The 17398-nt window shown below is 35.0% G+C and overlaps 1 protein-coding gene across 1 annotated transcript in view; it reads right to left on the bottom strand.

Annotated features, from left to right (window-relative positions):
• SOHLH2 (spermatogenesis and oogenesis specific basic helix-loop-helix 2) overlaps window positions 1–17398 on the bottom strand; it is a 46119-nt gene that overhangs the window by 10271 nt on the left and 18450 nt on the right. Inside the window, exons 5-6 of the mRNA XM_002923460.4 lie at window positions 16163–16262; window positions 14397–14507 (exon numbers count right to left, since the gene is read on the bottom strand). Coding sequence (XP_002923506.1) covers window positions 14397–14507; window positions 16163–16262 — 211 coding nt within the window. The remainder of the gene's footprint in view (window positions 1–14396; window positions 14508–16162; window positions 16263–17398) is intronic.

The following is a 17398-nucleotide window of genomic DNA, read 5'->3' on the forward strand; positions in this document are numbered from 1 at the left end:
TTCATTGTTTCTCCATTTGGATATCCAGATATTCCAACCATTTATAGAAAAGATTTTTATTTCCCAATAAGTTTGCTCTGGTGATTTACTGAAAACCAAATTAACACAAATGTGTGGATCCAGTATTGGGTATTATGTTCTACTGATCTATTGGTTATTATGATAGTAATATACTGATTACCGTAGCTGTATATTAAGTTTTGAAGTCAGATAGTTTCTTCCAACTTTGTTGTACTTTTTCAAGACTGCTTTATTCTAAGTCCCTTTATATTCTAGGTCTTTTTTATTTTTTAATCAGATTATCAATTTTTACCAAAGAAATCCCTACTGGAATTACAGTTTATATTCAAGTAAAGTTATATTTCAATTTGGTGAGAACTAACATTTTTAACAGTAATGATTCTTTCAATTTGTAGTTATAGTATAATGCATGATTTAGATTTTCCTTAGTTTCTCACAGCAGTATTTTGAGTGATCAATGTATAAATCCTACATGTCTTTTGCATGTTTTTCCATAAGTGTTATAAGGCTTTTTTACTCTGTTGCAAATGTAATTATTTTTAATTTTAATTTTCTTTTTAAAAAAGATTTTATTTATTTGAGAGAAAGGGAAAGAATGCAAGTGGGGGGAGGAGCAGGGGGGGGGAGAAGAAGCTTAAGCAGACTTCCTGCTGAGCAGGGAGCCCAAGGCAGGGCTCAATCTCATGACCCTGAGATCACGACTTGAGTCAAAACCAAGAGTCAGACACTTAACCAGCTGAGCCATTCAGGCACCCCTAATTTTCATTTCCTAACTGTTGGTTGGTTATATATAAAACACAATTAATTTTTGTACATTGATCTTATATCCAGCAACCTTGCTATATTAATTTTTTGGTTCTAGAGGTTGTTTTGTAGGTGTCTTAGGACTTTATAAACATGCCATCTATAAATAAAAAAGTTTTGCTCCTTCCTTTCTAATCAGTATATTTCTTTTTCTTACCTATTTGCAATGGCTAGGACAGTTTAGTCAATAATGAATAGAAGTGGTAGGATGGACACTCTTACTTTTTCCAGATCTTTCTAAAGAACATGGTCAGATTTTCATCATTAAGTACAATACTAGCTATAGGTTTTCATAGATGCCCTTTAACAGATTGAGGAAGTTCTCTTCCATGTCTGATTTGCTGAAAGGATTTTTTTTTGTTTCTTTGTTTTAATTTTGAAAGAGTATTGAATGTAGTCAAATAATTTTTCAGAATCTGTTAATCATATGGTTTTTCTCCTTTATTCCGTTTAATGAGAATTACATTGATTGATGTTTTAAATGTTGCACCAGCTTTGCTTTTCTAGGATATACCTTGTATGGTCATGATGTATTACATCTTCATACATATATATTACTTGATTTGAATTGATAAAATTATGTTAAGTATTTTTATGTCCCCATTCATGAGGGATATATTGGTCTGTAATTTCATATTTTTTAATAATGTCTTAAGTTTAGGGTTTGCTGGCTTCATGAAATGGGTTAGGAAATATTCCTTCCTCTTCCACTTCCTATAAGAATTTAAAGTTGGTATTCTTTAAATGTTTGAAAGAATTCATCAGTAAAACCATCGGCGATTAATGTTTTCTCTTTTGTAAGGTTTTTAATAACAAGTTCAATTTATTTTTTATATAGAACTATTCCGATTTTCTGCTTCATCTGATCTCAGTGTTGGTAAATTGTGTTTTTCAAAAATTTGTCCGTTTTAAGTTGCTGAGCTTACTGGTATAAAATTCTTCCAAATATATCCTTTTTATATTTAAATATTAATAGGATATATAGTGATAATTCCTCTTTCATTCAAGATATTGGTAAAATGCTTTCAGTCTCTCTGCTCACCCGCCTGTTTTCCCCATTTTTCTATTTACTTTGGCTTTAAATTTACCTTTTCTAGCTCCTTAAAATAGATTCTTAGGTCATTGATTTTTAGACCTTTTGCCTTTCCTAATATAAGCATTTAAAGCCATAGTGTTTTCCATAAGCTTTCCTTTAGCTGCATCTCGCACATTTTGAAATATTCTTTTCTCACCATCATTCAGTTTGCAATATTTTCTAATTTTTCTTGTGATATTTTTATTTTACCCATGGATTATATAGAAGTATGTTTTTAGCCTTTCAAATATTTGAGGTTTTCCTTTACATCTAATTCTTACTGATTTTTAATTTAACTTCATTGTGGTCAGGGAACATATTCCTGAATTCAACTCTTTTAAATGTATCAAAACATATTATAACCTCCAGCATACAATTTATCTAAGTGAATGTACCATGTGCCTTTGAAAAGAATGTGTATCCTGTTGCAGTTGCTGTACACAATGTTCTATAAATACCTACTAGATCAAGGTGGTTAAAAGAGTTCACATCTTCTGTATCTTACTGATTTTTGGTGTCTAGTTTGGTATCAGTCGCTGAGAGAGGGATGTAAAATCTCCAACGTTTACTGATATTTGTATCTTTAATTCTGTGAACTATTGTTTCAATTACATAATCACATACTATATGTGACTGCTATATCATTCTGATAACTTGATTCTTTCATCATTATGAAAAGTTTTCCTTTACTTCAAGTGATACTGGCTGTCTTGAAGTCTACTTTATTTGGTATTAACGTAACCAGTCTGGTCTTCTTATACATATGTTTCACAGTATATATTTTTCTATTTATTTACCATACTGTGTCTATGTTTATAGTAGACAACAGATAGATGGATCTTGTTTTTTGTTTGTTTTTATCCATCCTGACCATCTGTGCTATAAGTTGGATACTGGTGGATAATGGTCTACTGTTTTATGATTTTTTTCCCCTGTGTTTCTTCGGCTTTTTTGTTCTTCTATTCTTCCTTTCTTTTCTTCTTTTTGAATAATTTTTAAAATTCAATTTTAATTTGCTTATTGGCTTCAAAGCTATACCTTCTGCATATCTACTTGTTGGTCTAGAGTTGTTCTAGGGATTACAATATGTAACTTTTCATAGTCTATTTAGAGTTAAAATTTTATGACATCACATAAAATACATAAATGCTATAATCATGTAAGTACCTTTGCCCCCCTCATCCTTCATGCTATAGTTGTCATATGTACTACATCTATATATAGTTGATCCCTGAACAACATGGGTTTGAACTGCATAGGTCCATTTATACACAGATTTTTTTTCAGTAAATACGGTATAGTAAACCTTAAATGTATTTTATCTTCCTTATGATTTTATTAATAAATTTTCTTTTATTTAGCTTACTTTATTGTGAGAATACAGTGTATAATGTACATATATATAATACAAACTATGTGTTAATCAACTGTTTCTATTATTGTTAAGGCTTCTGGTCACCAGTAGGCTATTAGTAGCTAAGTTTTGGGGGGAGTCAAAAGTTATACACAAATTTTTGACTGCATGGGTATTGGTGCCCCTAACTCATGTGCTGTTTAAGAGTCAACTTTATTACCAGCCCCACAATATAATGCCATAATTTTCACTTGTAACAGTCTGAAGCATTTTATAGAAATATAGAGGGAAAATATCTGTTTTCTAATATTTATTCACGTATTTGTCATTTCTGATTCTATTCAGCCCTTCCTAAAGATCCAAGTTTCCATTTGTTATCATCTCCATTTAGCCTAAAGAATATCTTTTAGCTCTCTTACCCTGCAGGTCTGCTGATGTCAAAATCTCCTAGTTATCTTTTATGTGAAAGTAACTTATTTCATTATTTACTGTTAGGAAATAATACCCGATGGAAATATGATTTACACAAAGAAGCAGTGGGTATCAGAAGTATGGTAGCATACATAAAAGACTAATTTATTTCCAATTTATTAATATCTTAAAACCCAAAAGTAGTCGTCTGACAGATCTGGAGCAGTTATGTCTGCTGCTGAGGTTTCTACTACAGATGAAAGAACAAAGTGTTCTCATACTTTCTACCTGTCTGATTGTGGCAGCCAAGATTGAATGGGAGAACACAGAGGGAAAAAAACATGGTAATACAGAAAAAAACACAAAGAGAATTTTTGCAACTCAGAAAAAACCTCATAAACAGTGAAGATATTGTTTTACTAAAAACAAAAATAAAAAAACCCTAAAATTTGAGCTGAAAGAAAAAACAATAGTTAGAGGTTAAAATGACTGAAATTTATTTACCACTTCTTCAATAAAGGTGTAGGGTCTATTTCCCTTCTCCTTGAATCTCTGCTGGCCTATGCCTGCTTTAACCAAAAGATATCCAGAGAAGTAACTACAACAGTTCTAGGATTAGCATTTAAGAAGGCATAGCTTCAACACTGGTCTCATTAAACCCTGAGCCATCAGAAAATGTCTGTCTAGCTTGCTGGAGAGACCATGTGGAGAGGTGTTGGGACTACAGGGAAAGAGAGCAACCCATCTGAGCACAATGTCTCAATCATCCTCCACCAAGAGACTATCTGTGTGGATGAAGCTGGCTAGGCCTCTAGACAGGCCATTCGTCAGCTGAACACCATGGGGGTAATCACAGTAAACACCATGTGGAGAAGAATCACAGAATCAAGTTCTACTCAAATTGATAATCCATAAAATTGTAAGATATGATGAATAGTCTATTGTTTTTAGCTACCAAGTTTTAGGGTAATTTGTTACATAGTAAAAGATAAATGGAAGATTAGCTTACAATTTAAAACAAAAATAATAAAAATGTGGGATTGATAACACATGTAAAAGTAAAATATGTGACAACAATAACAAAAATAGAAGGCACGTGGAAATATACTATTGTATATTAAGTGTCATAAGTCAAATCAAGGTAGACTATGGTAAGTTAAGGATGCATACTATAACCCTAGAGCAACAACTAAAAATAATAATTTTAGCTCAAAAGCCAACAGAGGAGATAAAAAGGAAGGTAAAACACACTTGATTAATTCAAAAGAAGGCAAGCAATGAGGGGGAAAAAGGAAAAGAAAACAGAACTAGTGAAAACAAATAGAAAAATCATGGACCTAAGGTCAAACTTAACAGTAATTATATTATATGTAAATCAAATAAACATTCCAATTGAACAGCAGAGTTTGTCCAAATGGGCAAATTAAAAAGGAAAATAAGATTCAACTACATGCTCTTTACAAGAGATACTCTAAATATAAAGACATATTAAGGTTACAAAAAACCTTGCTTTCATAAGAAAGCTATACGAATATCAAAGTGGATTTTAAGATGAAGTATTAGCATAGATAATGAGAGCTTATAACCTCCTAAGGATAAATGGTCAATTCACTAAGAAGCCAGGCAACTGGGGGACCTGGATGGCTCAGGAGGTTAAGCTTCTGGACTTCAGCTTAGGTCATGATCTCAGGGTCTTGGGATTGAGCCCCCCATCTGGCTCCCTGCTCAGTGGGGAGTCTGCTTCTCCCTCTCCCTCCTGCCCATCCCCCAACTTATGCTCCTTCTGTCTCTCTCTCTCTCAAATAAATAAATAAAATCTCAAAAAAAAAAAGAAGACAGGCAACTAACAATTTCAAAATACATGAAGGAAAAACTGACAGGAATGAAGTAAAAAATAGAGCAATCTACAGTCATCACTGAAGATTTTAACTCTCAGAAAAATCAATAAGGATACAGAATATATATGAAAAACACTACTAACCAATTCTACCTTATTAATATTTAGAACACTATATCCCCAAACAGCAAAATACACATTCTCTTAAGTACACATGGAATACTCATCAAGGGTGACCATACTTTGGGCCATAAAACAAAGCTCAGAAAATATCAAAGGATAGAAACCTGACAGAATATTTTCAGATGATAATGTAATTAAATTATAAATCAATTACCTAGAAAATCTCCAAACATTTGGAAATTAAGTTACACACTTCTGAATAACCAGCAGTCAAAGAAAAAATTACAAGGGCTATGAGAAAAATATTTTGAACTAAAGGATAGTGAAAATCTAATACGTCAAAATTTATGAGATGCAGCTAAAGCACTGATAAGAAAAAACTTTTATAAATGGAAATTTATAGTTTTAAACACTTTTATTAGAAAAAAAAAGATGGGCACCTAGGTGGTTCAGTTGGTTAAATAAATTTAATTCTAAATGCTAGTTATGAAAATTTTGGATATATGAATTAAAAATTTGCTTACAACAATATTTATCATACATATTCTTTTATATATATGTTTTATGAATTTTTTTTTCAGTTGGTTAAGCGACTGACTCTTGATTTTGGCTCAGGTCATGATCTCAGGGTTTTCAGCTCTGGGCTCAGCAGGGTGTCTGCCTAAGGATTCTCTTTCCCTCTCCCTCTGCCTCTCCCCACTTCCCCCCTTTATCTAAAATAAATAAATCTTTAAAAAGAAAGAAGAAAAGCTTAAAATCAATTATTTAAGTTTCTACCTAAGAAAACAGAAAAAAGAGCAAAGTATAGGGAAAGAAAAGGAAATGACAGTGGAATCAAATATAAAATGGGCAAATAATATAGAAAATCAATGAATAAAAATTTGGTTCACTGAAAAAAAGTCAGTAAAACTGGTAAACCCTTTTCAGATTGGTCAAGAAAAAAAAGAATGAAAACTTAAATTATCAATGTCAGAAATGAAAGAAGGAATATCATCAGAGACCTGCAGACACTAAAAGGATTATAAGAGTGTATTATGAACAAAAAATCATTCAAGAAATTTAACACCTTAGGTTAAATGGACAAATTTCTTGAAAGACATAAATTAAACCAACTGGGAGGAAAAACAGAAAATCTAGTCCTGTAATCATTAAAGAAATTGAATTTTTAATTAAAACTTCCCACAGAGAAAATTCCAAGCCTAGATAACTTTACATTTGAATTCTATAAAACATATCAATCTTACACAACTCTTTCAGAAAACAGAAGAGGAAAGAAAGAAGATTTTCTATTTCATTTATGAGGTCAGCATTTCCCTGATACCAAAATCCAATAAAGGCATAAGAAAAATTAGAGACCAATAACCTTCATGAACACAGATACAAAAATTGTTAATGAAATATCAGCAAACCAAGTCTAGCAATATGTAAGAGAATACTTCAAGACAGAGTATAAGCATTTTAAAATAATCAAGGTAACCAGTACATTAACAGAAAAGAAGAGAACATCTGTAATCATGATAATAAATACCAAAAACACACTGACAAAATTTTACACCCATTCATGATGAAAACTTGAAATAGGAATAGAAGAACACTTTTTTAAGCTGATAAAAGGCGTGTATAAAAACAGAGCCTACATCATAAGTAATGGTAAAGACTTAACACTTTCCCTGCAAGATTGTAAACAGGGCAAGGATGCTACTTTTATCACTTCTAATTAAAAAAAAAAACTGGTGAATCTAACCAGGGTATTAAGGCAGGAAACAGAAATAAAAGCCACAAAGATTGGGGAAAAAAGATGAATTTAGTAACAGATGACATAATTGCGTATGTGAGAAATCCACAAAAAAATAACTAGAAGTGATGAATAGGTAAAGCTAGGTCATGGGATGGTAGGTCAACATACAAAGTAAATTTAATTCTAGATGCTAGTTACGAAAATTTTGGATATGTGAATAAAAATTTGCTCACAATTTTTTTAAACCTGACAAAACATTCAGAAATAAATTTAATAAACTACAAAATACTGTTGAAATAAAGGCCTTTAAAAAATGGAGAGATGGACTGCCAGAATCAATACTATTCAACATCAATATCCCCCAAACTGATCTACTGATTCAACACAATCCTAATCAATATCTTAGCAGGATTTTTTAAAGGAAGAAATTGACAAGCTTATTTCAAAATTCAAAGGACCTTTAATATCCAAAGCAACTTGAAAATGAAGAACAAAGTTGGAGGACTTTATCTGATTTTGAGAATAGTAAAGCTACATTATTCAATACATGTAATACTGAAGGAGAAGATAGATAAGTAGATCAGTGGAACAGGGAATATAGAAATACACTGATAATTATATGGTAATTGAATTTTATGAAAGTACCAAAGCAATTCACTAAAGAATGGAAAGGTTTTTCAATAAAATTTTGAAAATCTTTATCTGAAAAAAAAAACCCAATCTCAACACTTCATCCCATGCATAAAAATGAATTTAAGATAATCATAAAAGCTAAAACTATAAAACATCTTGTAGACAACATAGGGACATGTAATTGCAACTTGTAGTTGCAACATTAGCAATGATTGCTAATACAGGACAGAGGAAGTATGATACATATTTTTAAATACTGATAAATTGGACTTCATCAAAGTTTTTTAAAAGCTTCTGTTCATCAAAAGATGTAAGAGTTCACACAAATGAACAGTTATCCGCAGGCTAGAAGAAAATATTTCAAGACATAAATTTGACAAAGGATTTGAATCCAGAATATTAAAGAGTTCCTACAACTCAATAATAAAAACACAAGTAAGCAAAAGGTTTTTTTCAAGGGACAAAAGAGTTGAACAGACTTCATAAAAAAAGATACACAAAAGGCCAAAAGCACAAGAAAAGCTGCTCGACCTCATTAATCATCAGGAAAACACAAATTTAGAATCACAGATCACACTGCACAACCACAAGAATGACTAAAACGGAAAAGACTAACAATACCAAATGTTGATGAGGATATGGAGCAACGAGTACTCTCATCTATTGCTGGTGGGAGAGCAAAATGGTGCTACTATTTTAGATTTCTGCTTGGAAGTCTCCTAAAAAAGAGGAACATACGCCAATCCTGTGGGACACCACTCTGTTTCTGAGGGAAATGGAAATCTGAGTTCACGAAACATATATAAAAGAATGTCCACAGTAGCTTTCTTCTTTTTCTTTTTTTTTTTTTAAGTAAGCTCAGGACCCTGAGATCAAGAGTCGCATGCTCTACGACTAAGCCAGTCAGGCTCCCCCATGGTAGCTTTATTCTTAATCGATAAAACCCAGAGAACGAATAACCAAAGTGTGGTATATTTACACAATGGAATGTTCCTCAACCGTAAAAAAGAACGAACCGCTAAAACACACAACAACGTTAATGAATCTTAAAACATTTGCTGGGTGAAAAGAAGCCAGACCTAACTGTATATGTTGATGGTTCCATTTATATAAAGTTCTAGAACAAGCAAAACAAATCTATACTGATAGAAGTCAGAATAGTAGCTGCCTCTAGGGGATGGGAGAGGATAGACCAGGAGAGCATGAGGTAACTTTAAATGCAGGTTTTATTATTATTCAGGTATGGGGAGGCCAACAGATCAGGAGATGGTTGCCATTAAAATGACAGTTTGTTTCTCACAGCTCCCAAGAGGAGGGAGCCGCTTCACACCACACAGGGCCACATGGGAAAGCACCAGGGGCAGTTAGGAGGCAGAAGGGAGTCAGAAGAAAACAAGGGCAAGAGCCATCATTGCAGTTTTTGAGAGAAGCAACAGGCAAGGTAGATAAGCGGGCTTAGGATAGGCTACTTTGAATAATTTCAGCAGGCTCTGGGATGGAGGGGCTGTCCCAAGTTGTATGGTAGCACTTCACCCTGAGGTGATAAGGGCAGGGGAATATTGGCCTGGAGCATAAGAGCCAGATAGAGGGGGTGGGCATGGGGTGGTCTCTGGATGGGTCAGTTTGCACATACGCAAGTCATGCTCACTGGCAAGTCATTTACGATCTCTAGAATCTGGCTACCCATGGGATGGGCAGTCTCCCCGTGGTCAGTAAGTTCCCCGATGTGAAAACATCAGAATAAAAAGACATGCTTAATACACAAGGGAACGTTTAATATAATGGAAATGTTGTGATTTAGATGGGTGTATCCATTTGTCTCCCTCATGACCAACCCTGGTGCTTCCCTATGTAGCCCTGAATGGCGTGATAATACCTCCTCTTGGGAACAGTGGTAACAAACCACCTTTTTAAAATTCATCAAACCATACACTGAAAAACACATGCAACTTACCTCTCACAGACACTAATTTAATCTTCTGCTATCAATTAAGTGTAACTCTTTATCCTAAATTCTCGAATATTCCTGAGACTATAGAGTATATTAGCAAACATTATGGATCTAGCCTTGTTCATTTCTTCTCAAATCTTTCTGGCTCCCACATCAAGATTAGGAACTTGAGGTTAGGACAGGGCAGGAAAATATAATACCTGAATCCTTAAGTGATAGTGGAGCAAATAGATTAAGTAAAGTTTCATCCTTTGAGTGAGACTCAACTCAAAGTGATCTCCTGTGAGCGGAACTTCTTTCAAGTCTTATGTATTAACTAAAAATATGTATATATCAACACATGGTCTGAGAGAAGATATTTGCAATATAGATTTTGGCAAAAGGCTAGTATATCCAGAATATATAATGAATTTCCAAAAATCAACAAGAAAAAAAAAACCCAGAAAAACCCAGGAGAAAGACAGACCAAAAAAATGAACACTTCACCAAAGAGATTTAAAAAACATACACTGAAGATTTCATTGTAGGTTAACTTCATTGCATCTCCTTGTATGTTAATTATACCATGATTTTTTTTTTTTTAACTAAGAGAAAACAGAAGAAAAGAATGAGGGAGGACATGTTTAGTGAAACTTTGAAGGATATTATTGTTGGCTCAAAGATGTAGGATAACAGGCTCCAGAGACTCCATACATTCTTGTCTTTTTCTTTTTCCTTTGTATATGGAACAGCAATAGACAACGACAGGTCAAAGGGCATGTTTTGTCTTATCACAGTAGCCAGTAGCCAGCTTGGTTATGATCCAATCCAAGTGAGTCAGGAAAAGAACCAATCTGGTTTTATTCTCCCCCATTTAAGAGTGATTCTGAGCGGCCATAAGGGATCTGAGGACAAAGATATCATCCAAACTAAGTCCTTGGGTCTCGCCTCTGCACAAATGTGTCTCAAGCAAACAAGAACTCACAAAGGGAAGCGTTTTGGCCAGACAGGACTTGGGACCTTCTGAGAACTCCCTGTTCTACTTTCCTTGAATTTCTAAGACTTGCTCTGTCCTGGAAAAGCCTTCGTTTGTGAGATACTATCACTTTCACGTCTCTCCAAGGGAGTAGACAACCCCAAAATTATTAAACTGCTATCATTTCAGATTCACAGAGACACAAACAAAATGGTGTACTCTGAAAAGTACCCCTTAACAAGATAAAAACATTATTAATGTATTAAAAACATGTATGACAAAAGAGATTTCACCAAGAACACTAGAATGAGGTAACCAATTTTTATTAATCTGTTTTGATAAAGAAAACAGACTTGTTTTAAAAAGAACTTTCCAAATGTGAATATTCAAAACCATTAGCCGGGACCATTACCTCAACATTAGTCAACATTGTGTTACAAATATGAAAGGGATCAAGGCAAGACAAAAGCATGTATAAAGCAGCTGACTGGGAGGAGAAGAAGGAAGGGAAACAGACTAGAAGCATCCATTTTATGATTCACAGGCATCATCATAAGGGTTAAGAAGAGAAAAGGCAAAAAAATAATTAGGGATGGGTTCTTTTTCTGTTGTCTCTCAAGCCAATCTCTAAAGGGGAAGATGGGGCACCCTGGTTATAGCTTTTCTTTTTGGGAAACAAAGATTTATAGTTCTTTAAATAATGCCACAGGGGTACACACCTTCCAAAGCATCTTTTTAGTCGGTACATGAGTGGTCCTCAGATTTTAGTTTTCATCAACCATTAAAATGTAAAAAAATACAAACAACACAGAAGTTTGGAGGACCAATAAAAGACTTCCAACATTAGATCTCAATATGAAAAATAAGAGAGGTAGCATCTCTCAATATCCTTTCATTGCAACCAATTAGAAATATTATAATTTTAACACCAAATAAAATACGGAAAATAAAATCTTAGACTATAAATTGCATAATATATAGCTTTAAACATACTCATTGCACTGTATTTTTCTCAAAAAGTGCAGATCAGTGAAATTTATGGGCTAGCACTAGCCAGCAGACACGACCTAAGTCTTCATTAGGCCAAAGCAGCAAACATGTGAGTGAAGGTCTTTTGGACAAAACTAGCCCATCCAACAGCCCATCTCACCAAGCCCAAAACCCATCTATCTTTCAACTGATCTTCAGCAGATAATGGAGGCCATCTTGCAGAAATTACTCGACTTCCTCCTCCTTTCTGACCCCATGAAAAGATTCATCTTTATCCACATTTAGCTTTAGCTCCTCTCCATTTTAGTAGAAGAGGTGTTCTCCCACCTGGTTCTAGATTCCATAAGCTTCTATCTACTTAGGGATACCAAGTCCATCACCAACCCCCCTCTCCAGCTGTAGGGGATTAATATTATTTGACATTCCTCCCACTGAGAGGTTGGGGTTCTATGTATCCTTCCTTTAGATCAGGAAAGTTCTGTGACTGCTGTGACCAACAGCATATGGAAGAAATAGCACTGAGCCAGTTTCTGGTCCCAGGCCTTAAGACAATGGCAGCTTCTTCTCTCTGTCTCTTGGAACAGTGAAGCTGTTACATGGGCTGCCATGTAAGAAGACTGACAACCCTGAGACTACCATGCTGGAGAAGCTTCAATTGATAGCCCCAGCTGAGCTTAGCCTTCCAGCCATCCCTGCAAAGGCTCCAGGCATAATGTCTTGGACTGTCCTGACTAGACCATCCACTAGCTGAATACTACCAAGTGATCCCAGTTGATATCATGTAGGCAAAATAAATGCCCACTGAGCCCTGCTCAAATTGTTAATCCATAAAACCATGTATCAAGCCAACAAATTTTGGCTTCATTTTTTATACCACGGATATGCCATTTTTTACAACATAGATCATCAGAACATGAGTATCTTTAAGACCTCTATCTCTCTTCCAGCTATTTTCTTTTGGAATATAAATATAAACATATGCAAGTCTGGCCCAATCTTATCAAAATTTCTCATTTTACTCTAGCTCTCCTTTTACATATCACACACCCTCATTTTCTCTTTCTTTTTCATTTATGCTCCCACCTTTCGTGTTCCATCTTTCCACAATGGTGCTTCTTCCCTAACCATGCCAATGAAATTATTTTTGCCAAGACCAATGATGTTTAGGTTTTGCCAAATACAAATAGTTAATTATTAGTTCTCCCCTTACATGTTCTCTGTGTCATGTGATACTCTTGAACACTTACCCTTTAGGAAACTCTTCTTCCTGGTCTCCTCAATTCCAATCCCTCTTGGTTTTCTGATCTTTCTTTTCCCCAATTTCTTCTCTGCTTCCCATTCTTTACATAGATTTTCCCCAAGGTTCTCTTTTTTCCACTTTTCTCTTCTCTACATGCTTTGCAAAGTCATCATATCCACCAAGCAGACACTGTATCCTGAGAGTTCTAAGTCCATATTTCTAGCCCTAGATCTTTCTCTAGAACCTAAGGGCCAACTCCTGAATGGACACGTGTAAACCTGGAGGTGTTCACACCCAACAGGAGCAAAAACCATCTCCCACTGCCAGCCTGCTATTCTACTGGACTTCCCAGTTGGTAGACACAACATCTGCTTGCAAGTTACACTTGACTCCTCCCGCATCCATGCTTACACTGAATCTACCCACTTTGTGTATCTGGAATTGGTTTATTCTTCCTTATCCCATTTCTAAAACCATAGTTAGGATTCATCACTTCTTTTGACAGATTCCACAGGCTTCCATATTCAACTCACTTTCTAACATCCTGCTGGAGTGTTCACTCTAGGTATAAATCCTATCACGTCACTCCTTTGCAAAAATCCTTCAGTGCCTCCCCACCAGTTTCAGATTCAAATTCAAATTCCTTAACATGATGTGCACAATCTGTACCTACTACTTCTCATCTCTTGTCTCTTCCCACTTGTGCCATTATAGCCAAGTACATGGACACACTTGCAGGTTCATAAATTCACAGAACTTTCTTATACTGCCAGCCTCTGTACCTCTATTCCTGCTACATGAAACATCCTCCCCTGACTTTTAAACCAAATTAAGAGTCACTTTGCATTTGAAGCTCAATTTAGCTATCATTTCCTCAAGACAGCCTTCCTGCTCCCTCATTCTGGCTTAGGTAACTTTCCCAGTGTGCTTACTATGTGCTCTTCTCTATCACGACATTTATGAAAACATAATTTTCTATGTAATAGCCTATTTAGAAGTCTGTTTGAACACTAGACTAAGATTTTGAAGGCAAGGGTTAATTTTTTTTAATCTGGTGCTCTAATCATATTTTGGCACATATCAGCTACTCACAGATATTTGCTGAATGAATAAAGGAATGAATGAGCAAGTGGCACGTATTTAGTTGCCAGATTTACTAGTTTCACAGAGACTTTTAACAGTACTACCAAAAATTATGAAATTCATGAAAGTAATTTCTTCCTTGAAAGGAATAATACTAAAAACGGACTGTACCATAATTCACCTTCTCAGCTTTTCTTTGCTTGAATGAAGAAGAGAATTCTTTTTGCTCTTCTCAAAATCTGGCAATGGAGACTTTAATTCAAGCCCAATGTCATTTCTTAGAGCTTCAGAGCTAGAAACAAGAGAAAATCATGTCACAGATTTAAGAGGAAAATTGTCAGGCAATATTAAACAATAAGCACCAATACGCTAATCAAAGGTGCTTCTCTAATTCCCTTGCTTTATGCAAAGGTGCAGAAAATACCACAGCACTTTACCTTACATATTTGGTGCAGAATATTTTATTTCAGAGACCCTAAAGAATTTATGATCAAGATCACCATAAATCCAATGACTAATCAAAATTCTAAAATGTAGAGATAAAGAGTAACAAAGACAAGCAGGATTAAAATATTCTGACCTCATTGATTATGACTACCCCACATTATATGACTGTCTTGAAAGGTGTATCACAGGAAAACAACACAAAGGATTAAAGGGCCACAGTACACTATTCCAACTTGATCCACAGAGGTCAGATTCCTTCCATTTAGATATCTTCTGGTTCTACCATTTTTCTAAAACTTCTCCAAGCATTTTGATTAATGTTTTTTTAAAAAAAAATTTCCCTAAGAAATTTATAAACTAATACTATCTCCTTTATCCCAAGGGACATAACCTGATTTGAAAATTTACTTTTATCTGTAGTGGTAGAATTCTGAGGAAAAATAAAGATTCAAGACCAGGAGGGTTCAAAAAGAAGTTACAAGTAATACAAGAAAATCACAAAGCCTTCCAAAACGCTTTCCAACCTCATATCCCAGATAAGGTATAATACAATAAATTTCTTTCAGGTTAAAATGTTAAATAAGATCAAGAAACCTGTTGATATCTCTGCACTATTTAAGTGAGCACATCTTTGGTTTACCCACACTTATTGGTTGCCCAGTCTTTTCCTTATTCAAAATAGTAGATGGTCACATTTCTACAAATAGTTGATGGTCACATTCTACAAATTCCAGAAGTGACTGACTCAAAATTCTCACCATCATCACCATGTCCTCAGCAGCTATGTTCATTCCTTGTAGCCCTACGCTCTATTTAAAACCTCCTTGGAAATCAGCGTAAAGCGAATGAAAGAAACTCACAAAAATTGAATTTTTATAAGCAGATAATGCTTGCACGAGAAAGGTCTGACCCCAGTTCAACCACCTATCCAACACAGATTTGAGTACCAGTTCTAATATTTCAGGCTGGGGGAGGCGGGGACAGAGACGGAGAGACCTTTTTTAAGTGTTGTTTTCAATAATCGGGGGGATAGATTCATGAGTTCAAAAAAGATATCAGAGAGAAGCTTAGTGGTAGGTGGGTAACATCTGAGGCTGCTCTTGTCTGTTGGACGTAAAATTTTTGTTTGAAGAAGATTCTACTGTTTCTAAAAAGTTTGAATACTGCTGCTATGATTCAACTTTGATTAATGATAACCCAGACTTCTAACACTTCCAGTGTTGAGGAACTTAGGACCTTGCAGTTTGCCCTGGTCCCCTGTGGTGAACTCTGATTGTTACGGAAGTACTTCCTTGTATTGAAGTGAATACCTCTGCAGTATGTACCCACAGTCCCAGCTCAGGACTCTGAAATACAGAAAAAGTCCAATCCCTCTTCTATAACATAATCTTTTCCTTTTGCATCACCCCTAGCACTTGAACTAGTGTTCCACAATCAATAAATTCTCTAGAAGTTATACCGTAAAAATTGTTATTATGAAAAAGTGAAAAAAAAACTAACCAAGCAAATAGATCAGCAGAAAAATATCCCAATTGTTCACTGAAGGACTTCTGCAAGGGCAATCCTGGTTCTTCAGGCTTCACAGAATATTCACTCTGAACTGAAAGTTTTAAAGGGGGGACTATTTTAATTCTAAAATCACTGGTAGGGATGATGTTGATTGTACATACAAGCCCTCATCAAAAAGCACTTGCCACTTTTTATTCAACAGATTTTACAAAGCAGTGTTTTTTAAACAGAAAGCAATTTATAGATTTTAGTCTGTAAAGCACGAAACCACCCAGGTTAGAACACAAAATGAAAATATACATTCTGTTCACTCCAGGACATCCTCTTCCAACCAGATTCTAGTAACTTAGAGATAGGTGTACTTAAAACACATTCAGCTGAGTTTATTTATTAAGTTTTTATTTATGGGTAAACGTCAAAGAAAGAAAATATGTATGAGTCTACAGTAAACAGCTGTATTGTCAAAATACGACATCTGATGTTTTTTCTTTTTCTTTTCTTTTCTTTTCTGCAGCTGCTCATCCTCAGAGCAAAGAAGAGATGACCAGAAGCAGACGTGGTTATGACCAGTAGGGAGGGTGCTGGACAGGTGGTGATGAGCAGCTGCTCTATTTCCACTGAGAGCCAAATAAGAGGTTGCAAAGAGTATCTGGGTCACCAGTTAGCCATTTCCAGGAAGAACTCTGAGGCTGCAGTGGCTGGGAGCCATTGGAATGTTACAGAACAGACTCACTAATCTTTCCTGAATGTTAAAAAAACAAAAAACAAAAAACAAAAAAAACCCAAAAACCCAAAACCATGAAAAGGAAGGGTGTACTGAGTCCTACATCATCTGGAGTAAGAGTTTATACAGGATAATCCTGAAAGTGTTTTTTCAGGCCCATTTTAGGAAGAACATCATCTTAATTCTAAAAAATTCCTAGCTAGTATCCCAGGCCTAGGAAAACCACATATAGTCATTGACCAACAATGATTCCAGGAGAATTTAATTTCAGAAATTGGAGTCTGTCCTTGTATAAGCCAAATTAAAGTGAATTTAATTAGCTTAAGTGTTTAGATGCTGGTGATACACATAATACAATGTAGGTGAAGAGTTTAGAAATGGGAGGTCTAATTGAAGCATTGACACTAATTATCTGTATCTAAAAATCTAAAACAGAAAGGATAACCACCCTATTAACTTAAAGAAGTAAACTAACTTATGAGCAAGTGTTTTGCAAAGCAGAA

This window comes from Ailuropoda melanoleuca, chromosome 7 (genome assembly GCF_002007445.2).
Source record: "Ailuropoda melanoleuca isolate Jingjing chromosome 7, ASM200744v2, whole genome shotgun sequence".
Lineage (NCBI taxonomy): Eukaryota > Metazoa > Chordata > Mammalia > Carnivora > Ursidae > Ailuropoda > Ailuropoda melanoleuca.